Source organism: Mustela erminea, chromosome 3 (assembly GCF_009829155.1).
Source record: "Mustela erminea isolate mMusErm1 chromosome 3, mMusErm1.Pri, whole genome shotgun sequence".
NCBI lineage: Eukaryota > Metazoa > Chordata > Mammalia > Carnivora > Mustelidae > Mustela > Mustela erminea.
The window spans coordinates 136,121,112-136,144,557 of NC_045616.1; the positions used below are offsets into that span (position 1 = coordinate 136,121,112).

The 23,446-nt window shown below is 36.4% G+C and overlaps 1 protein-coding gene across 3 annotated transcripts in view; it reads left to right on the forward strand.

Annotated features, from left to right (window-relative positions):
- The window catches only part of NADK2 (NAD kinase 2, mitochondrial), a 45,584-nt gene extending 25,811 nt beyond the window's left edge, over positions 1-19,773 (forward strand). For 2 of the 3 annotated variants that reach the window (XM_032337594.1, XM_032337596.1), the window contains exons 8-13: positions 2,269-2,334; positions 3,648-3,743; positions 12,719-12,774; positions 12,905-12,958; positions 15,157-15,280; positions 17,650-19,773. In XM_032337594.1, the coding sequence (XP_032193485.1) occupies positions 2,269-2,334; positions 3,648-3,743; positions 12,719-12,774; positions 12,905-12,958; positions 15,157-15,280; positions 17,650-17,788 (535 nt within the window). In that variant the 3' untranslated portion in view covers positions 17,789-19,773. The remainder of the gene's footprint in view (positions 1-2,268; positions 2,335-3,647; positions 3,744-12,718; positions 12,775-12,904; positions 12,959-15,156; positions 15,281-17,649) is intronic. The other variant, XM_032337595.1, reaches the window with a different exon arrangement.
- Positions 19,774-23,446: the final 3,673 nt, after the last annotated feature.

Here is a 23,446-nt window from a genome sequence, read left to right on the forward strand (position 1 = left end):
ACTTATCTTAATAATATACCTTAAGGCTGATTTGCTTATTTTTTTATCTAGGATCCACTTAAGGATTATGTATTTTGTTTGGCCATCATGGCTCTTTATAATTAAGAATTGTTCCTCAGTCCCACCTCTGTTTTGTCATTTCTGGTATTAATATTTTTGTATAGTCTAAGCCATTTGGTTTGAAAAAATCCCTTGTTTTAGATATGTAGGATTTTTCTCTCTCTGCATGATAAGATTCAGACTAAACACTTTTGGCAGAATACCGCTTGGTGGTAATTATATACTATATGCAACATCATAAGCCAAGTGTATTGACAGTGTAAGATTTGTAACCATTATTAGCAAGACTAAGGTTAATAAAGTTTTTCATTAGGACTACAAAATTATGGTATGAGTTTATTACTGATGAAATCTGTTTTGTGGGTGTTGAATATAATTTGACTAAAATGGTCAGCAGAATTTTTTTCAAAAACTTTAGTATGATATTAGTTATCAGTTATAAAATGACAGCCATAATGTAAAGCTAATTAAACTCTTGGTCGTCATTTAGAACTTGCCTTCTCATTTTTGGAGATATAAGTAAGTTAGGGGTGGAAAATGAGAGCTGAGTCTCCGTCCCACGTCGCTGCTATCAGAACCGTGTGACCCTCTGAAGGTCATGTAGTTGATTCCCTAGTTTACTGAGAGTTCCATATATTCTGAAATTCTGTAGAATGCTTTGAATAATTTTTTTCAGTTGTAATTATTTTGATTAATGTAATATTAAAATTATTGTGTATCTGCTACATGCTATATGCAAGTCACTAGGGATATAAAGAAAGATAAAGGTAGTAGTAGCATCTTATTTTTTGGGAGGGTAATAAAATACATAATTTTTAGAAGTATTTAAAAGTAAAATCCTTTGAAGGAATCAAAAATATATTCTTTAAAGTACATAAAGTATAAATACATTTAACAATAGTAAGACTCATGCTATACATTTCTTTTGCTCGGTATCAAGTTTGAAGCAATATGGAAATGAATAATGGATAATGGATAATTTTGTGACAGAGAAGGCAGGAATAATTAGTGATATAATCATGGTTACTAAAAACACAAGGCAGAGAGCAACAACTTTAAATGAAATTGAAGAATGTCTACATTAAATAACAAATGAAATCTTGCCACTTTTAACAGCATGGATAGACCTAATGGTATTACACTAAGTGAAATAAGTCAAAGATAGTTACCATGTGATTTCACTTATTTGTGGATTTTAAGAAAATAAAACAAATAGAAAAAAGAGAAAAAAGCAGACTTAAATATAGAGAACAAATTGGTGGTTGCCAGAGGGGGCTGGGAGTTGCGTTACGAGTGTACTTACCTTGATAAGCACTGAGGAATGTGTACAATTGTTGAGTTACTATGTTGTATACCTGAAACTAATGTAACACTATATGTTAATTAAACTTGAATAAAAAATAAAACGACAAAGGTAAAAATGTTTTGTGATTTTTATGCTGATTGTAGAGAAGCCATTTAATGGCTTATGTTAATTCTTCATCTATTTTAAAGGTTATAAACTTCTAAGAGCTTCTACTAGTGTTGCTTTGTAATTTGTACTTACTAAAAATCAAATAACTTATAAAAGGAGGAAAACTGGGATCGATTGACAGACTTCTGGGAATTGAGTGAAGTCCCACTAGATTTGGGATTGAATGTTTTTCCTGTGGCAGCGGTGATTTGGTTGGTTTATCTCCTAAATGTCTGATGCTGCTGCTTTTTGTGTTGAGCCTCACCTTGTTTCCTTACTAAGATGAGGACCGCAGTGGGTTCGCTTCTGATGCTCTTGGGAAAGTTTTCACTCTAGGAGGTATTAGAACTTATTTTTAAGGAATCTGTGACCGAGACCCTTAGGCAGAAAGGCAATAGATACTTACTGGATAACGGCTTTGTGTCCGGCTTTGTGCATATTGTACATATTACGTTACACACGCATAGCAGCCCTGTGAGAAGGGTAGCTCTGTGCATCAGTGAAGAAGTTGAGATTTGGAGAGTTCACATAACTTGCACACGGTCCTATCATTAGTTAGCCTCAGAACTGTCATGTGTACCCAGTATTTCTGGTTCTAGATCCTGTATTGAGGCTTCACTTTGCCTTGAAAACTTAAGGGCTTTGCTTGGAAAATATGAAGTGCAGCAATATTATTCCTGCCTCATTTATAATGTTCTTAGATTTAAGAACATTTTAAAGGCCCAATTTTTTTTTTCTTTTCTATTCTAACCTAGAATGTCTTATTCTTGGGCTGTAGCAGTGGACAATTTAAGAAGAAGTATACCCACTCTAAAGGGACTGTGAGTTTTATTGCTGCCTTAAAAAAATAATTTCCCTGAAACAAAAATTCTGAGTTGACTAATCTTGATAAACCTGCATGTGAGAATGACACTAAATTTGCTCATCGTTTTGGGCTCAACACCCCTCACCTGACTCTACTTTTCTTCCTCTCCACCTGTTTCTCTTCTGTCCCCACTTACCTCTAATCTCATTTCTTTTTACGTGATTCTGGCATAATAGCAGCCATTTCTATAGATTTGACTAGCTTGTCTGAATGTAATAGGCTCCTAATATGCCTAAAATTCCTAATTTTCTAGGAAGACATAACAAAGCTATGAAATAGATTAAATGTGAATGTAAGGCCTGCTGTCTTTTATGAAGAATGGTGACTTCAGAGAAAACATGAAAAGTAGTTGTGCTATGTGAAACCTTTGCAGATTGAGTTTGGTAGGAGAATTGAGGATTAAAATAAGAGATACATTATCCATTGAGTGTTAGTGTTTGCAGGCATGTCTAATAATTGTCATTATTGGAAAAGCTGGATTAAGAGTTTAACTTTTTCATTTGCTGGACAAAAATAACCCATTGTTTATCAATGACACCATTATTTAAGATAAAGTTTTATAAAATAGGCTTTACATGTCTTAAGATTTTTTGAATAATTGCAATTTAGATGTTCAAGTTAAAGAATAGTGTCATTTTTGCTGGTGTCAGAAAAACCCATTTGATTTCATATTTCTGAAATACTCGAAGAGATAGAAATCTTTAAGAAATTACAGTTCTAGTTTATTCCTAGTTTTGTCCACCAATGCAGTACTGATTGAGAATTTTCTTTAGAACTTTGTCTCTCTTAGCTTATTCTCAATTCAAAAGGCACGTTAGTATACAACTTTAACCAAGTTGAGCAGAAACTTTTGGCAGCTTGAAGGTTAGATACAGACTTAGGGTGATCAAGGACTGAACTAGCTACCAAGAATGAAACTCACCTAAAAAATGGCATTTCTTTTTGAATTCTGAAATAAGGCTCTGCATGTGTTAGATTCTATAAAAACTGTAAAAGCTATGGTAGGTAAAAATTTACCAGGAGCCCTTGTTTGAAATGTTAAAATATTGATAGAAACCATATGGATCAGAGAGGGATGGAAATAATGCAGATTTTTTTAACTTTTTCACTTAATCGGTATTAGTATCATGGTGTGTGTGCCTACTAAGTCAGGTATGTCTAAGTCAAGCTGGCCCACTTACATTTCATTAGTTCTGGAAAAATGATGTTTGTCTTATTTACTGTGAGCCATAACTTCAGCAAATCCAGTTTTATATTCTCAATTCATAGGGCTTCCTACTATGAGATTTCAGTTGATGATGGTCCATGGGAAAAACAGAAGAGTTCAGGGCTCAATTTGTGTACTGGAACAGGATCAAAGGCCTGGTGAGTAACTTGGTATGTTGCTTATTGACTTTTGTGAAATATTTTAAGTAATTTACTCAAGGCTGCACATCGGTGCATCTAAAGCCTCCAATACTCAAAAGGTAGCCTGGGGGTGTTATGTTGTTTGGCTCACTTTCTGCTTGTCTCATCAGTTGGGTCCAGAAGTCCTGCCTTGACTTCTTAGATTAGATCTGTAGGCTGGATTTGGTCATTATTTAGCCTGTTAGGTTTGTAAAGAGAAAAAAAGAAAATGGAATGTTTTGGGGAACTGTAGGTTTTTGTTTTTAATGAAAAACATTTTAAATAATAAAGAAATGAAAACAAGTACAGTAACAACAGCAAAATGTCCTGGAGGTTTGTGCAGCAAAGGCCTAACTGGAGATAACTTGGGCTCCTATATCTTCTTTACCCTCTCACCTCTCTCTGGGTAATCCCTGCTGCTTCTTGGCTATATACATGCAGATGCCTCCCAGACTTTCAACCGTAGTTCGTAGTTCGTTTCCAGAGCACAAACTCCTATTCTAAAGTTACCTGCTAGAGGGGGTAATAGACCTTCAAATTCAACACATTCAAAACTTAACACATTATCTTCAGGTTTTTATTCCTGTGATCCCTGTATTCCTAAATAGGATCACTGTTACCCTGAGTCCATGCTCTAGAGAAAAAGCATTACTCCCCCAATCCTTGCTCTTAGTTTTGAGTCTCCCTGGTCTCCCTCTTACACATCCCAGCCTCTGAATCCTGCTTGTCACACTTCTGAAGTCCTTGCCCCTCTTTTTCAATTTCTCCTGCTATTTCTTTGGTTCAGGCCTCCTAACTTTTTAGTGATTATTCTTTGTGCCTCACCCTTTGTCCTCCAGGCTGTCATACATACTGCTAACAGAGTAGTATTTCTAAAATGTAGAAAAATTTGGCTGTATCCCTTCTGTGCTGTAAAAGTTTCATTTACTTCTGGCTGTGTTCAGATTATTCAGTCTGTATGTCAGACCCTTTAAATATGACCTAAGGAACCTTCGCAGCCTACTGCTGTCCTGCCCTCATCCGCCAGCACGCTGGACACTCTGCAGGCTACTTGTGATGCTCGGCACAACCTGCTCGCTCAGGCTTTTTGTGTTTGCTCAGTGCAGCTTCTTCCTGCATTGAATGCCTGAACGTTCTCCACTTCCCATCCCCCGGCTGAAAAATCCAGTCTTCAGATGTCACTCTGTGTAGGAAATCTCTACTAGAATCTAGTTCATCAGCATAATGAACCGTCTTTTGGTGCATTGCTTCCACTTTTTCCTCCTAGCGCTATTATAGCACTTACCACATTCTTCTCTGCCCAGCTGACACCCAGCTGGTTCAAGCAACAGGAGGCATTGGGAATGGTGACTTGTGGTTTTGTGTTATGTATGTGTGTGTGTATTTTTCCCCCCTCCCTTAATTTTTTATGTGTATAGCCTAGTACCTAATACATATTCACTCATTTTTTTTTTAAATGACTACATGTTCACAAATACAGCAGAAAACAGTACTTATTAAACTGATTTTAAGTTTGGATAGTTTAAAATGGAGTAATGCTTTTTCAGCATTACTTTTTATTTATTTATTTATTTTTAAAGATTTTATTTATTTATTTGACAGAGATTACAAGTGGGCAGAGAGGCAGGCAGAGAGGAGGAAGCAGGCTCCCCGCAGAGCAGAGAGCCTGATGCGGGGCTCGATCCCAGGACCCTGAGATCATGACCTGAGCCGAAGGCAGCGGCTTAACCTACTGAGCCACCCAGGCGCCCCTCAGCATTACTTTTTATTAAAAACTTTTTATGGTGGAAAAATTTGAGTAGACCAAATAGTATAATCAATATCCATGTACCCATTAGCCAGTTTCAATAATTATTAACACATGCCAATCGTTTACTCTGTTCCCCTGATGTCCCCTTTTGTTTTATATTATTTGGAGTTAATTTTCAGATACCATATTCATTCATAAGTACTTCATAACTTCACATCTTTTAAAAAGAAATCCTCATCTTTGTCAAATAAATTAACCTTTGGAAATGAGAAGTGCTATTTAAAGATTGGATAAGATCTTATTTTTCCTGAGGGTTAGTGAGAACTGTATTTCTTTTTTTTAAGATTCTATTTATTTGTCAGAGAGAGAGAGAGAGAGAGAGAGCGAGCGCATAAGCAGGCAGAGTGGCAGGCAGAGGTGGAGAGAAAAGCAGGCTCCCCACCGAGCAAGGAGCCGGTTGCGGGATTTGATCCCAGGACCCCGGGATCATGAACTGAGCCAAAGGCAGTGGCTTAACTGACTGAGCCACCCAGCTGTCCCGACAACTATATTTTTAAAATGATTTTTTTTTTGTAATTTTATTTCTTTCCATGTTTCAAGATTCATTGTTTATGTACCAAACCTAGTGCTCCATGCAGTATGTGCCCTCCTTAATACCCACCTCCAGGCTCACCCAACCCCCCACTCCCCTCCTCTCCAAAACCCTCAGTTTGTTTCTGAGTCCACAGTCTCTCATGGTTCGTCTCCCCCCTCTGATTTCCTCCAACCTAACTTCTCTCCATCTCCCCATGTCCTCCATGTTATTCCTTATGCTCCACCAGTAAGTGAAACCATATGATAATTGACTCTCTCTGCTTGACTTATTTCACTCAGCATAATCTCCTCCAGTCCCGTCCATGTTGATATAAAGTTGGGTATTTATCCTTTCTGATGGAGGCATAATACTCCATTGTATATATGGACTATATCTTCTTTATCCATTCGTCTATTGAAGAGCATCTTGGCTCTTTCCATAGTTTGACGACGTGGTCATTGCTGCTATGAACATTGGGGTACAGATGGCACTTTTCACTACATCTGTATCTTTGGGGTAAATATCCAGTAGTGCAACTGCAGGGTCATAGGGTAGCTCTATTTTTAATTTCTTAAGGAATTTCCACACTATTCTCCAAAGTATCTGTACCAACTTGCATCCCCACCAACAGTATAAGAGAATTCTCCTTTCCAACAGTTGTTGAATACTGTCTTGTTAATTTTGGCTATTCTAACTGGTGTAAGGTGGTATCTCAATGTGTTGGGTTTTTTTTTTTTTTTTTTAAGATCTTATTTATTTATTTATTTGACAGACAGAGATCACAAGCAGGCAGAGAGGCAGGCAGAGAGAGAGGAGGAAGCAGGCTCCCTGCGGAGCTGAGAGCCCGATGCAGGGCTTGATCCCAGGACCCTGGGATCATGACCTGAGCCGAAGGCAGAGGCTTTAACCCACTCAGCCACCCAGGTGCCCCTCAGTGTGGTTTTGATTTGAATCTCCCTGATGGCTAATGATGATAAACCTTTTTTCATGTGTCTGTTAGCCATTTGTATGTCTTCTTTGGAGAAGTGTCTGTTCACATCTTTTGCCCGTTTTTTGACGTGATTATCTGTTTTGTGTGTGTTGAGTTTGAGTTCTTTATAGCTCTTGGATATCAGCTCTTTGTCTATATTGTCATTTGCAAATATCTTCTCCCATTCCATGGGTTGCCTCTTTGTTTTATGGTCTTGTTTCCTTTGCTGTGCAGAAGCTTTTGATTTTGATGAGGTCCCAAAAGTTCATTTTTATTTTTGTTCCTTTGCCTTTGTTGAAGTGTCTTGACAGAAGTTGCTGTGGCCCATGTCAAAGAGGTTACTGCCTATGTTCTCCTCTAGGATTTTGATAGATTCCTGTGTCACGTTGAAGTCTTTTATCCATTTCGAGTTTATCTTTGTGTATGGTGTAAGAGAATGGTCGAGTTTCCATTTCTTACACCATACACAAAGATGTATGACTAAGATGACTTTTTATCAATAATTGTTTGAAAAATTAAATTTAATAATATGTTATAAAATTATTGTGTAACCCTCTCATAAAATGAAAACATCACAGTTAACTGCTTTAATTTATCATAACATCTTTTCTGCTCACTGCGATGTGTTACTTGTTGAAAACTGTATTGAGAATCAGAAATGGTTTCTTAGATCCTTCTCCTTCTCCTCTTCTGGTATTCTGATTCCCCCACCCCACCCTCAAAGTGGGCAAAGTGGTATAATTGAAAAGAGCACTAGCCTGGAAGTTAGAGCCCGGGCTAAACCACTAACTAGCTTTGTGATCTTGTACAAGTTCCTTTTCGGCAAAGTGAGGGGAAATGGAACAGATAACATAAGATTACTTTAGCTGTGAAGTGTATAAACCTGGTGATTCACAGACCTGTACCCCTGGGCTAATAATACATTATATGTTATTTAAAAATTTGAAAAATTATAAAAAAATAAGATTACTTTATCTTCTGATTCTGTAGGTTCTGTTGTATGGATTATAATTACAAGCTCTTAGTCATTTAGCTTCTGCTACTCTGCATACACTGTACTAGGCGCTTTTTATACATTGATAATATTCTTACAGAAATCCTGCAAGAAGGTAGTTGTATCCCTGTTTTATAAAGGTAGAAAATGAAGCTTTGCAAGGATAAATAATTAGGGGGAGGTCACAATTAGTGTCAGAAACTGGATACAAGCACAGGTGTGTTTGGCTGTAAAACAGGTGTGTTTGGCCCTTTTGACCGCCAGCTTTAAATGCAGAGGGGGAGCAGTCTGTACAATTCCTGCAATTCAAAGATGTGTCAGTAGGTTTTTTGAAGAATTATCAAGGTAAACTTGCTCATCTTAGTGAAAATAGTGGTTATGCTAAGGCAGGGAATTAGCTTTGGCTTTTGCTTTGGAGTGTGTGTCTATGTCTGTGTGCACATTTTGATAGTTTTGGTTTTCAACTTTTTAGTAGTAAGAAGAGCATAAAGAATAAGAGCCACTAGGCGTGTAAAACAATCCTGACCTCCACTCCCACACACCTTCCAGCTGAGTCCTGTGTTGATGTTGGACATGAGTATGGCTTAAATTAGGATTTCCATCTTTTCTATGTTGCTTGTTAAAGTCTCCTGTGGTCTCCAGTGTTGTGTCTCTGTCTAGAAGTCTCTGTCCCTAACTGTATCCTGTCCCTGCCACCTCGGTCACTCAGCCTCTTCTCTCTTCGACCCTACATAGCTTGCTGGCTTCTAACATCTTCTGCCTTATTCCCTCTTATTACGGATCATTCTTTTGCTGTGATTGCATTTCCCATTCGTCTGTTGTCCTTGTTCTCTTCAGAAGATTGTGGTGGGGAGGTGGAGAAGAGAAGCCTGGGGGCCAGAAGAGCTGAGAGAAAGGTATATGTCTATCAAACTGCCATTTCTTTCTTTTCCTTTTTCTTTTTTTTTTTTTTTGCTCATTTTTCTCTCTTTTTTTAATTTTTAAAAAATTTTTATTTTTTAAATCTCTTTTCAGTGTTCCAGAATTCATTGTTTATGCACCACACCCAGTGCTCCATGCAATACATGCCCTTCTTAATACCCACCACCAGGCTCACCCGCCCCCCCCCACCCTCCCCTCCAAAACCCGCAGTTTCTCAGAGTCCGCAGTCTCTCATGGTTCATCTCCCCCTCCAGTTTCCCCCAACTCACTTCTTCGCTCCATCTCCCCATGTCCTCTGTGTTACTCCTTATGCTCCGCAAATAAGCGAAACTGCCATTTCTAAGTTTTGTCTTGAGCTTACATATATTATTTAAATCTTCAAAAACACTTTGGGGGCACCTGGGTGGCTCAGTGGGTTAAGCCGCTGCCTTTGGCTCAGGTCATGATCTCAGGGTCCTGGGATCGAGTCCCGCATCGGGCTCTCTGCTCAGCAGGGAGCCTGCTTCCTCCTCTCTCTCTGCCTGCCTCTCTGCCTACTTGTGATCTCTGTCTGTCAAATAATAAAATCTTTTAAAAAAAAAAACACTTTGGAAGTAAGTGATTTTATTTTTCTTAATAGAGTATTATTAGAGTCTCAGGAGTTTCCCAAAGCCATGTGGCTAATAAATGGTGAAGACAGATTTAAGTTCTGGACTTAACTCTAAACCGTAGACCTTAGGATCACTGGAAAGAAAAGGAATAGGATAGCCTATTTCTTTTACTCTTTCAATTCTTGATATGGAGATAGAAGTTTTCCTATGTGACCTCTCAGTCCTTGCTTTGACTATGAAACGTGGAAATGTGTAACTCTGGATAAGATAATTATCGTTACTGATAGCCCCCCAATCTCAGTGACTTAACAAAATAGAAGTTTGTATCTTATTCTTAAAAAGTCCAGGTGGGTCTTTAGTTGGGAGGCAGATCTGTAAGTGGTGACTCAGGGATCCAGGCTCCTTCCATCATGTGGCTCAACCGTCTTTTAAACATGACTACTTAAGTCCCCTCTACTTACATATATCAAGCCAGAGAAGGAGGAAAAACTTGGAGGATCACCTATGGGAGGCTTACAGGGCACAGGCTTAGACATGTGCGTGACTTCCGTTCTCATTCCTGTAGCTAGAACTCTGTCACATGGCTTTATGACAAGAAAGGATGGAGAAGATGGCCTGACTATGCGCATGCACACACACACCCACACACAGTATGCGCGCATGCACACACACAGCAAGTGGGGATTAGCTATCCCATTTTGCATTTCTAAAAATTCCTCCACAGGACAGAGGAGGTAAGGGTTATGTTGCATAGCAGATTGTCTCTGAATTGTCTCACGGTCATCTCTGTCCTTTTCCTAGTGTGGAATTAGCTACATTCACTGGGAGAAGTACTACAGAGTTCGATCACATGCCTTTCTGTTGGTTTTTAGGACTATTGCCAATCCCCCTCCTCCATACATTCTGTCATGGCCAATTTAAGGATGAACTTAAGTGAGGAGAGAAAGCTTTACTGGCTTAAGAAGATAAGAGATTCAATTTGTCTTTCAGTTGGATTACCTTTAATGGAAGTTGTGTGTGATTTGGGAATGTTTAGAATGTTGAAAGTTGTAGACCTAAGAAAAAAGTCGTGATGGGCTAGCTAAGACCTCCTTAAGCATATAGTTTGTCTTTGATGTAGAATATAAACCACTCCTAAAGGGAGAGTGAACTGGCTGAGATCCAGTTTGCAACCATAGGAAATTTCTCTTAATTTAACCCCTATTCAGAGGTCTTAGTTAGGGTTGTCTTGTGGTATCCTGAATAAGTCTTAGTTCTAGGACTGTTAGATCAAGTCATAGGAGACTTTTGTTCTCTTAAGTCTTAACATCAATATTTTAATTCAGTGGAACCCTAATAAATATAGCTCATTTTATGTGACTTCTTAATTTAAAATAGAGTTCTAAAACTGTATCTTCCAATAATGTGAATATTCAGAAGAATTAGGATATAACTCATGTGCATCTTTTTCATTTGGTATTTTCATTTAGTATTGAGTTCTTGCCATGAGCCAGGTGGTGCCACAGATGCCTGGCCCTGTAGTGTGTGGCAGTAATTCTAATGAGATAGGTAAGGCATCTCATACTAAACAAGGAGTCAGGATACCTAAAGTATTTTGCTTCATGCCACATAATAAGTATGAGCAAGAATGGGCTTGGTGTGGTTGCAGTAGGAAATTGGAGTAGATAATGGTGAAAAATAGAATAGGCAATGGCTAGATCTGAGATTGGTTTTTTTAGCATAGGTATGTGGACTGTGAGTGACCCCAAATTTTTAATATAAAAATTTGTGTATCTGCATTGTTAAGAGAATGCCCACAATGTTACCACATTTCTCAAAATGTGAAGGGTATAGAGTTAGAAGGGTATGCAAGAGTATCTGTTACTTGCCCTCCTCAAAAAAGGTTAAGAATCACTGAATTACGTTGAGAGTGTGTGGGTCATTGAGTTATCTACTGAAGCTATGTGAGAAGAGTTGTGAGGCAGCAGCAGAATTCTAAATCACTGGAAAGAATGAAAAAAAACAAAACAACAACAACAACAAAAAACCTTCCATAACCATCTTTGTAGACCCAAGGACAGAGCTACTTTTAAAAGTGATTCATGGGGGCACCTGGGTGGCACATTTGGTTAAGAGGCTGCCTTTGGCTCAGGTCATGATCCCAGGGTCCTGGGATCAAGCCCCACATCGGGCTCCCTGCTCAGCAGGGAGCCAGCTTCTTCCTCTCCCTCAGCCTGCTGCTCCCCCTGCTTGTGCTCTCTATCTCTCCCTCTCACTGTCAAATAAATAAATAAATCTTCAAGAAAAAAAAAGTGATTCATGTTTGTGTTAATATTTGTTCTTAAGTGGTTAAGCAAGGCATCACACAGTAGTAAAAATTTCTCATCTTTTCTGTTTTATAATTTAAAGAGATATTTGCACATTAAAAATGTTAAATAGTATAAAAGGGTATCAAATGAAAAGCTAGTCTTTCATTTCATATCTCTATTACTAATCTCCAGACACAACCATCCCATATGTATATGTGTGTGTGTGTGTGTATACACATTTTATTGTATATGTTACTTCCCTGTTTGTTTATATATACTATATAATGCCTTTGGCTTTTAACTTAACATATCCATTATCTGTCAGCACATTCAGTTCTATTTTATTCTTTTTAATATCTACATAGTAACATTTAATCTATTTCCTATGGATATGAGTTGTTTTGCTATTATAAACAATGCTTCAGTAAATAATCTTGTACATGTCTTTGTGTATTATAGATGCAAGTGTATTTTAGGATAAATTAGTAGATTGAAGAATATGCTCATTTTAAAATTTTAATAACACAGAATTGCCCTCCAACTGCAACTTCCATAAACCCATCAGTATATGAGAATGTTTTTCTGATATCTATACCAATATATTATCAGTCTTTAATTTGTATTTCCTTAGTAGGAGTAAAATTGAACACTTTTTCATATAGACCTGTAACTGTTTGTCATATAACTGTTTTCATATAGGCCTGTAAATGTACTTTGCCCACTTTTTAAAACTGGGTGAAGTGGCTCTTATCTTTTGGCTATTTTTTTTTCCTTGATAATTCTAAGAGTTTTTTATATATTAAGTAGATAATTTCTTTTTCATTTTTAGTTTGTTTGTAGAATCAAAGAACTTATGTTTGTTTCTAGGTCATTCAATATTAACAGGGTTGCAACTCAGGCTGTGGAAGATGTTTTAAATATTGGTGAGTACCATAATAGCTATTATGTTACAATTATATGCTATATAATATGTATATATTATTATATGTTAGCTGTTATATGACACACAATATTTAATCAAGGTATTTATTTTCCCCTTTCCTTTTTCAACAGCAAAACGACAAGGGAATTTAAGTCTTCCATTGAACAGAGAATTGGTAGAGAAAGGTCAGTGACTAATGATCATAATTACTAACAGTTTCATTTAAGTTCTGCATCGATCTTGAGGATGTTATTGTGAAGTTAACTTGTCTTATTAGCAAAGCATAGTACTTTTTTGACTCAAACAGTCTCTTGATATAATATCCCCTTACATATATTTAAGCAATAAAAAGTTTTCAGCTGGACTTTTTATATATTATATTTTTGTGAACTATGAAATATATAACCTTTATGTCAAAACACATGGTTTTGACATGTAGTGTAGTTAACACTACGACTGTGTCCTGGGGGATAGGAAAATATGGAAAAATATAGATCAGCAAATGGGAAATGTTTACCTAAATTCAGTATGCCATTAATACCCTGTGAATGAAATGAAATTCCCTGAGCTGTGAATGCTTTATCTTCACATTCACTAAAATATTCTCCTTAACTTTTGACTACCTACTCCTGCCAGTTGCTTCAGGGTTCCCTTGAGAGAACTAGCCCTGTTGGGAAAGAATACTACTGATCAGGGAGTTTGACCACGTGGGGTCCAATCGCAGACCAGTCACTCACTGAAAATATGAGCAAGACTGATTCCATTCCTCTGCTTCCTGGACTGTAAGATGAGGAAGTGGAAGTAGATTGGTAATGAATGCATAGGGGTTCTTCAACTTTATTCTTAAAAATTTTTTTCTATATATTTAAATTCTTAAATTAGAAAACATGTTCCTTTGATTTGCATATGAAATTAACTAAAGTCCCAACTCGTCTATCAGGAACATTTTTGTACAGACTTCCCGCTAAAGCTCTCCTTTCTATTTCTAACTGAAGAGTATTCTGAGATTTCAAAGTCAATTATATTTTTAAAAACTCCAAACTTTTTCATAGTGAATCTACTTATATATTTAATAGTGTCAGTTCACTTAGGTGAATATTTTGGATTTCCAGGTAAGACTTCCTTTGTTGAGGAAGATGCTTGGCCTGTAATAGTTTGAAAAAACAGGACTAAATCTCTGAAGTCCATTTCAGCTCTCTAAAGTGGACTTTCTCCCTATTGGAGACTAAAAAGATTAACATTAAGTATGTGTCAAAGAAAGGAAAATTAGGCATTTATAGTAATGATTCATTATATAATTTAACTTAAAACATAATTATTTAAAACAACTGAAACATATCAGGCATGTAAATTTAAGGGTATATGTAAAATACAGTGATTTTTTTTTTTTTTTCCCTGCTCTATTGAGTGAATGTTACTCCTTTGAAAATTTGACTGTTCTTTAGAAGCAATAGTGAAAGCATGTGGTGCAGTCACTATTATATACATTTCTGGAATTAACTTCTTTTGGAGCTAGCACTTTTTTTTTTTTTTTTTTCCTAAAGTTCTCTCTGTGCCTAACATGGGGCTTGACCTCACATCCCCGAGATCAGGAATTGCATGCTGTAGTGACTGCAGCCAGCTAGGCCCCCCTGGAGCTAGGACACTGTGTGTATGTGTGTCTATCTCTCTCTCCAGAGAAGCACATTTTTATTTCTGACATATTATTTTCAAAGAACCAAATAATTTAAGTGAAATTTTAGTAAATAAGCTAGATTGTCTGACAGTCTTAAAATTTGTTTTAATGTGGTGTTCAAGTAAACATTCTTACAAGCCTGATTTCTTTGTACAGTTGTTGTTAACCAATTTGTGCTTTGCCTATCAACTTTGATGTGCCCCTTGGTTATGAAAATCAGGTCTCAAAGATTTCTAAAAATATCTTGAGTAATCGCAGTTTCATTAGAGAAAGCATATTTTGCCTGTTATTGTTTAAGACTGCATTTTACATCAAGACAATTAACTTATGAACACTTTGACATGGTATTTTGGAAGGGAACTTGGCAAGGGAACTGTTGGAGCCCAAGTTCCATTTGAGTGCCTCAAGCTAGTTCCTTCTGTTTAATTACTGGTTTTGTAGCCCACCCCAGTATATCTATTTCTGCTATATTGTGGTTGATACAGGCTTTGATGGCCTAGTCTTGGAACCCAATCCTCATTTATAAGGTGGGTTTTTTTCTTTTGTTTTGTTTTGTTTTAATGGAATGTATTGTGAGTTCCAAGAAACTTTGTGCCAAACAGAGTTGCTTTTAAGTTGGGGAGAGGAGATGGCATTCGTTTTTCATTTTGCACTTCTCAGAAGTGACCATCTTACATTGACTCTGCTATTACATTTTTTTCTTCATAGTAACAAATGAATATAATGAGTCGCTGCTCTTCAGTCCAGAAGAACCAAAAATACTTTTCAGTATTCGAGAACCAATAGCAAACAGAGTTTTCTCCAGCAGTCGTCAGCGCTGTTTTTCCTCAAAGTAAGCTTCCAAAGGATGACTTGTGACAGTGCTTTCACTTCTTGTAATTATAAAGGACTCTTGGTTTTAAAGTATTCATTTTGATGAAATCCACTCATTCAAACTTAATCTGGTAGGAAAGGTATAGAACTTGTGGAACTAATGAGGTGTCATGCTATATACCCTGGTGAGAATGGTATTTTCCTTTCTAACATACTTACAGTTTCTCTAAAATGGTACAGTAAATAGAAGGATCATAAATATTTAATTGGGTGATGTGGATTTAATATATTAAGACATACAAGATCAAATCACTTTTTCTGGAAAGCAACTTTTTTTTATATGCTATGGGATGAAAAGCAAGATAAACATTCATATAAAACCTCAGTTGTGTAGCAATAAACTTTTAGAGTAGGACTCATTTCTGTCACCTTTTCCCTAAAACTAACCCCTCCCTATTCCACATCTAGCAGGTTTGATTTTTTTTGAAGGGTGGATATAAAAAAATACATAATTTATTTTGTAAATGTTGTCCAATTTTCTGAAAAAAAACCTAAATGTCATCTGTCTCATGTCAGGCAAAGAATGGTTTAAGTTTGAATTGCTGCTTATGCAGTGTACACACTCTTTTTAAAAAAATACTGTTGATTTTTTTCTAGGAAAAACAAGGAAACTCATTTTACTCCTTTGAGAGTTAATTTTGATTACTCAATAAATCTGTACTCAGTTTAGGTGATACTACAAAGACATTTAAATTTTTGCTCATGTAAACAGAATAAGCTTCATGACTTTAGCAGTTGGGCAGTGTTTTTTAAACATGTCATATAAAGCACTTAGCAACAAAAGATTGGAAAATTGAACTATATTAGAATTAAGAACTTCTGTTAATCAAGACAACATTAAGGGGAAAAAAAGGCAAGCCACAGAGTGAGATATTTGCAGTACCTATATCCAGCAATGGACTTATATCCAGAGTATTGTAAAAATTCCTACAACTCAACAAGAAAAGGCAGCTCAGTAGAAAAATTGCCAAAGTTCTGGACAAGCATTTTACAGAAGGTATCTGAATGGTTACGTGTATGAAAAACATCCTTGAACTTACTATTCTTGTGGGAAATGCAAATTTCCCCACCAGAACTGTAGATACACAAATGCAAATTTCCTCCACCAGAACTGTAGATACACAAATGTCTGCAACAAAAGATGCTCAAGAATATGCACAGCAGGGGACCTGGATGGCCCAGTCAGTTAAGAGGCTGCCTTCAGCTCAGGTCATGATCCCAGGGTCCTGGGATCGAGCCCCACATTGGGCTCCCTGCTCAGAGGGCAGCCTGCTTCTCCTTCTCCCTCTGCTTGTTGCTCCCCCTGCTTGTGTTCCCTCTCTCTCTTTGTCAAATAATAAGTAAAATCTTAAAAATAATAATAAAATAAAATAAATATTATGAATATACACAGCAGCACTGCTTCCAGTAGTAAAAACTCAGGTGTTGGTGAATAGAAGAGAGCCATAAATTTTGGTATTTTCATACAATGGAAGTATTTTCATATAGCAATGAAATGAACACACCAATACTACTGGTAATAACCATGGATAAGTTTCACAAGCATACTATTAAGGAAAAGAAAGCTACACATAAGCAGACCTATTGTATTCTTCCATTTATATAAAGTTTAAGAACAAACAGCTATGACTGTGATGGTGACTGACATTAGAATAGTGCATGTGGGGGTGCCTGAGTGGCTCAGTGGGTTAAAGCCTCTGCCTTCCTCTCAGGTCATGATCCCAGGGTCCTGGGATCAAGCCCTGCATTGTACTCTCTGCTCAGCGGGGAGTCTGCTTCCTCCTCTCTCTGCTTGCCTCTCTGTCTACTTGTGATCTCTGAGTGTCAAATAAATAAATAAAATCTTTAAAAAAAAAAAATAGTGCATGTGTAGCAAGGAGTGGGCTCAGGACAGTGAGGAGGGGGCTTCTGGGGAACTGGGGCACACTTGAGTCCTGATTTGGGTGAGGAATGACTACACAAATGTGTTCATTGAGCTGTACACTACAAATTTGTGCCTCTTCATGTGTTAAACTATGGAAACAGTTACATTCTTGCTCAATATTAGCACTTGTAATAGCTCAACATTTTTTTGTATGAAAAAAGCCTGTGAGTTCCATCAGGTCTGGACTTGTTCTCTCATAGCTGTCTGGGTGAATGGAGGTATCCTGAATATTAGATTTTGGTAATGTATCCATACATATTACTCTCTCAAACCAAAGAACAACTTGATTTTGAAAATCAAGGCCAAATGATCTACCAGTTTCAAAAAATATTAAGAGTTTTAAAAAAACCATAATTAAAGGTTAAGAAAACTTAGTATTTAATGAGATGTTTCTTTCTTCCCAGGGTGTGTGTTCGTTCTCGTTGTTGGGATGCCTGCATGGTTGTAGACGGAGGTACTTCTTTTGAGTTTAATGATGGAGCAATTGCTTCAATGATGATCAATAAAGAAGATGAGCTTCGAACTGTGCTTCTAGAACAATGAAAGATTTCCTCAGATGACAAATTTTGATTACTGGGAAAATGCTTTCACTGCAGAAACAGACTACCATATTTTGGTTATTCTTGAGACTGGTTGGCCCTGGGCTTCAAAGGTGACCAAGAAAGTGAGATTTGCATTATTCTTCTTTTGAATTTGGATAGAAAAGTTTGTTCACTGTGTTAGAAAATGGATGGACTAAACAGATTAGAATTGATAGCAGTGAAATTTCTATATTGCTTATAGTTAGTATCTAAGAGTACTGATACCTTTTGAGAGAGGGTAGGCTTAAATAAAGGATTAAATGTTTAGGATTTGAAACTTCACTGTACAAGTTTTTTTTTTCCCCTTCCCTTTCTAACTGCGGAATTGGTCAGACCAAACACATATCATTTGATTAGTGTATATTTTTTATAGTACCTAAAAATCAAGATTTTTAAAAAATTTTGATGGAGAATTTTGATAAATCCTGATATTGACCTAATTGAAGTAGGTAAATGTGTTTTTTATATGTGCTTAGAATTTTCTAATTTCAGAGTAAAATATTGTTACAGCTCTCTACTGATTTAAGAAGTTCAAACAATCATTTTTGAAATTATCGGTTTTCATTTAATAATTGACTTTCAGGTTAATTTTGAGAGTGGTGGGTGAAAAAGTACATCTGGACAAATCATGATACTGTTACAAATATATTATCCAATAGCCATTTTAAGTCCTAGACTTTCTTTTTTTTTTTTTTTTTAATGCTTTTGAATCTTAATAGAGTTCTTCCATATTTAAAACTCTAACATGTACTCAAATACTAAAAAGATGAGCTAATTAGACATATTAGTAGTTTGGTAAAACCTTTAAAAAATATCTAGTATTAGGAATAGTGTCAGAAAATGGGATTCTTCAATAAATATACAAAACATAAGTTTTGGAACTGCCTTACTTTTAATATCATGGTAGTTTTTACCTAGCCTTGTATTCCATGTTTCACAAATTAGCTTTGTGAAAGATAAAATGTTACGGCTTCCATTCCCCTCCCGCCCCATAAGAGTTCCTTTAGTTTGAGAAGAAATTATCTAATTCTTGATCTACTTATAAGCAATCCTAGAATTCTTACAAAAAGCACCTATTGCTGCATCATGAGACAAATTTATTCAGAGTTGTATCTTTTTTTCATTTGCTGTTAAGAAGTTATATTCAACATTGAAATATTTATTGAACACATACCTTGTGTCATGTACTGTGTCAGATGCTGGGTATACTACACTGATGAATGAAAGAGTCTATCCTAATAGACTCTAAGAGTCTATCCTAATAGACTCTAATCTAATCCTAATAGAACTTGAGTCTTGTGAGCTCAGATTCTGTGAAAGCTAGGATGTATAATCAAATTGAGTGCTATTAGCTTTGCCAACATTTAACATGTTCTTGTCAAATTTTTAAATAAATGTTACACAAAGGTAACCTAGGTTTTGATGTATATCCAGAACAAGAATCTGTTTTTCTTTTCTAAGAGTATCTGCATAGACAGAGCAGTGTTTACATGATGCATAAAAACAAAAAATCAGTGTTTTCCTAGAGCTGGATCTAGTTTCTGGCTTGATTTAAAATGATTAACTGAAGAGAACACTTTATGGTATGGGATTTCAGTTCTTTATAAAAACTCTTCTAAGAGGTTTAAATGCCTTCTTGACAAAAATTCCAGCTCCATCTTTATATTAAGCAAATCTGATTGTCCAAAATGGTACCGTAGATCTGTTAATATGTAACATATTAATAGGCAACCTACTCTGTAAAACTGTTCATCAGTCATGTTTTAAAGGTTTAAAAAATAGTTAATTTGCTTCCTTTGCACTGTAACTTCTAACATTTCTGCTATGTGGTGGGGATTTATTTGGAAGAGAAAAGAGGCAAAGGATATTACAGTAGAAGAAATGTTTTTATGAATGAGTTAACCTTTTAATGGCAACTGTATGTGAATAAACATAATTAAACTAGTATTATCTTTGTTTTTTAAACTACATTTATTTCTTACTCTTACAGCATCATTAGAAAGCCAGATTCTTCCAAATGTTATGTTTCAGACCTTTTCCAGTGCTGTGCCCTGTTAGTTTCATTGACTGCTAATATTTCACACAGAACTAGGGCTTATTATATAAGCAAAGGGTAAAGTACCTACTATTTTTGATGTTTCACAGGTATTTATATTCATAGGCCTAGTAAATCAAATAATATTAAATGTTTTACTAGCCTTAAAGAATTTCCATTCATTATACTTTTAAGTATCAAAATAAACTACGTATAAAACCATTAGAACCAGTTAATACAAATTTTGTATCAAAGAGTCAATTGATGCACGTGGAACATTCTCAAAAAAACAAGTCTCAACAAATTCAAAAAGATCAAAATCCTACCATGCATCTTTTCTAACCATAAGTCAGTGAAATTACAAATCAACCACAAGAGAAAAATCTGGAAAGACCAAAAATACATGGAGTTTAAATAACGTGCCACTAAACAATGAATGAATCAACCAAAAAATCTTTGGGATGCAGCAAACAACTCTAAGGGAAGTTTCTAGCAAGAAAAAGCTCAGACAACCTAACTTTACCCTTAAAGGAACTAGAAAAAGAACAAACAAAACCCCAAACCAGCACAAGGAAGGAGATAATAAAATCAGAGCAGAAATAAATGATAAAGCAGTTTAAAAAAAAAAAAAAAAAAAGATACCAGGAGCTAGTTCTTTGAAAAGATCAACAAAATTTATAAATCTCTAGTCAGACTCCTCAAAAAAAAAAAAAAAAAAAAGAAAAGAAAAGAAAACTCACAAATGAGAGGAGAAATAACAACCAACACTACAGAAATACAATTAGAATATTATTAAAAATTATATGCCAACACATTGGACAACCTAGAAGAAATGGATAAATTCCTAGAAACATAGAAAATTTGAACAGACCAATTGCCAACAAAGAAATTGAATTAGGAATCAAAAGTTCAGGACCAGATGGCTTCATAGGTGAATTCTACCAAACATTTAAAGAAGAGCTAATACATATTCTTAAACTATTCAAGAAGTAGGAAGGAAAACTTCTAAATTCATTCTATGGTACCAAAACTAGATACAGCACACACACACAAAAGAACTACGGGCCAATATCTGATGAATATAGATGCAAAAATCCTCAACAAAATAATAGTAAACTGATAATACATTTTTTAAAAATCACCATGATCAAGTGGGATTTATACCCATCGTGCAAGGGTGGCTCAATATTCTTGAATCGTCAACATGATAGATCACATCAATAAGAGGATAAAAATATGCTCATTTCAGTAGATGCAAAGTATAATGTCTATTCTTGATAAAAACTCTCAAGAAAGTAAGTTTAGAGGGAACATACCTCAACATAATAAAGGCCAGATATGAAAAACCCACAGCAAACATCATACTCAATGGGGAAAAACAGAGAACCTTTACCCTAAAGTCAGTAAAAGACAAGGATGTCTACCCTCACCACCTTTATTCAACATAGTACTGGAAATCTTAGCCACAGCCATTATGCAAGAAAAAGAAATAGAAAGCATCTAGATTGACAAAGCAGTAAAACTTACTACCTGCAGATGGCATGATACTATATATAGAATAAAGTCCTAAAGATTCCACCAAAAACTACTAGAACTAATAAATGAATTCAGCAAAGCCACAAGATATAATATCAAGATACAGAAACCTGTTGCATTTCTGTACACAAATAATGAAAGAGCAGAAAGAGAAATTAAGACCATTCCATTTAGAGTTGCACCAAAAATAATACCTAGAAATAAGCTTAACTAAGGAGGTAAAAGATATATGCTCTGAAAACTATAAAATGCAGATGAAAGATGACATTAAAAAAAAAAAAAAAAGGAAACACATTCCATGGTCATGGGTGGGAAGAACAAATATTGGTAAAATGTCTATACTATACAAAGCAATCTGCAGATTTAATGTAATCTCTATCAAAATGCAAAAAGTAGGGGCGCCTGGGTGGCTCAGTGGGTTAAGCCTCTGCCTTCAGCTCAGGTCATGATCTCAGGGTCCTGGGATGGAGCCCGCGCATTGGGCTCTCTGCTCAGGGGCGAGCCTGCTTTCCCCTCTCTGTTTGCCTATCTTCCTACTTGTGATTTCTCTGTCTCTGTCAAATAAATAAATAAAATCTAAAAAATGCGAACAGTATTTTTCATAGAACTAGACAAACTCCTAAAATTTGTATGGAACAACAAAAGACCCTGAATAGCCAAAGCAATCAAAAAGGAGTTAGGGGCGCCTGGGTGGCTCCGTGGGTTAAGCCTCTGCCTTCAGCTCAGGTCATGATCTCAGGGTCCTGGGATGGAGCACCGCATCAAGCTCCCTGCTCAGTGGGGAGTCTGCTTCTCCCTCTCTCACTCTGCCTGCCTCTCTGCCTATTTGTGATGTCTCTCTCTGTCAAATAAATAAAATCTTCAAAAAAAAAAAAAAGGAGTTACAAACCTGGAAAAAGTATCACAATTCAGGACTTGAAGTTATATGATAAAACTGTAGTTATCAAAACAGTGTAGTACTGGCACAAAAACAGACACATAGATCAGTGGAACAGAACAGAAACCCCAGAAGTAAACATAATTATTTATTGTATTGTATACTATATACAATTAATCTTTGACAGAGGACCTCGCTGGTCTAGTGGTGGTAGGCACCGTTTCTGGCTCTACCTAGCTAGTACTGCTTGCCTTGTCCTGCCCTGACGTTCCTCTGCAGACCTTACCTATCTAACCAGCCTGCTCTAGCAGGTGCCTCTCCAAAATAGTTTCCATGCCACTACACCCAGTGGGCAGCCTTGGTCTGATCCAGCGCTTCTGTCTCCCCAAAGTGGCCTAGAGTAAAAGTAGTGGATCACCACTTATAAAGCTAGTTGGAAGGTTAAAAGAAAAAAGTGTAAAATAGACTACAACTGCAGTAGTTAGGGATACATAAAATATGATGTCAAAAACAAAGCATGGGCAGAGGGGGTAAAAATGTGTTTTTAGAATGTTTTCAGGGGTGCCTGGGCCACTCAGTGTGTTAAAGCTTCTGACTTTGGCTTGGGTCGTGGTCTTGGGGTCTTGGGATGGAGCCCCGCATCGGGCTCTCTGCTCAGCGGGGAGCCTGCTTCCCCCTCTCTCTGCCTGCCTCTCTGCCCACTTGTGATCGCTGTCAAATAAATAAATAAAATCTTAAAAAAAAGAATGCTTTCTAATATAAGCAACCATCAATTTAAAACAGACTGCTATATATATAGGTTGTTATATATGAGCCTTGTGGTAACCACAAACCGAAAACCTCGAACAGATGCACCATAAATAAAAAGAAAAGAATAAAAAAGTAACACAAAAAAGTTCTCTAACCACAAGGGAAGAAAACAGAAGAAAAGTACAAAACTAACCAGAAAATAATGAACAAAAGGGCAATGATTACATACCTATCAATAATTAAATGTAAATGGACTAAATGCAGCAATCAAAAGAGAGTGGCTGAATATATAAAAATTTAAAAAAAGAAAAGACCATGTATATGTTGCCTACAAGAGACTTCAGAGCAAAAGACACACTAAGAGTGAAGGCAAGGAAGAAGATATTCCATGTAAATGGAAATGATAAGAAAGCTGGGGTAGC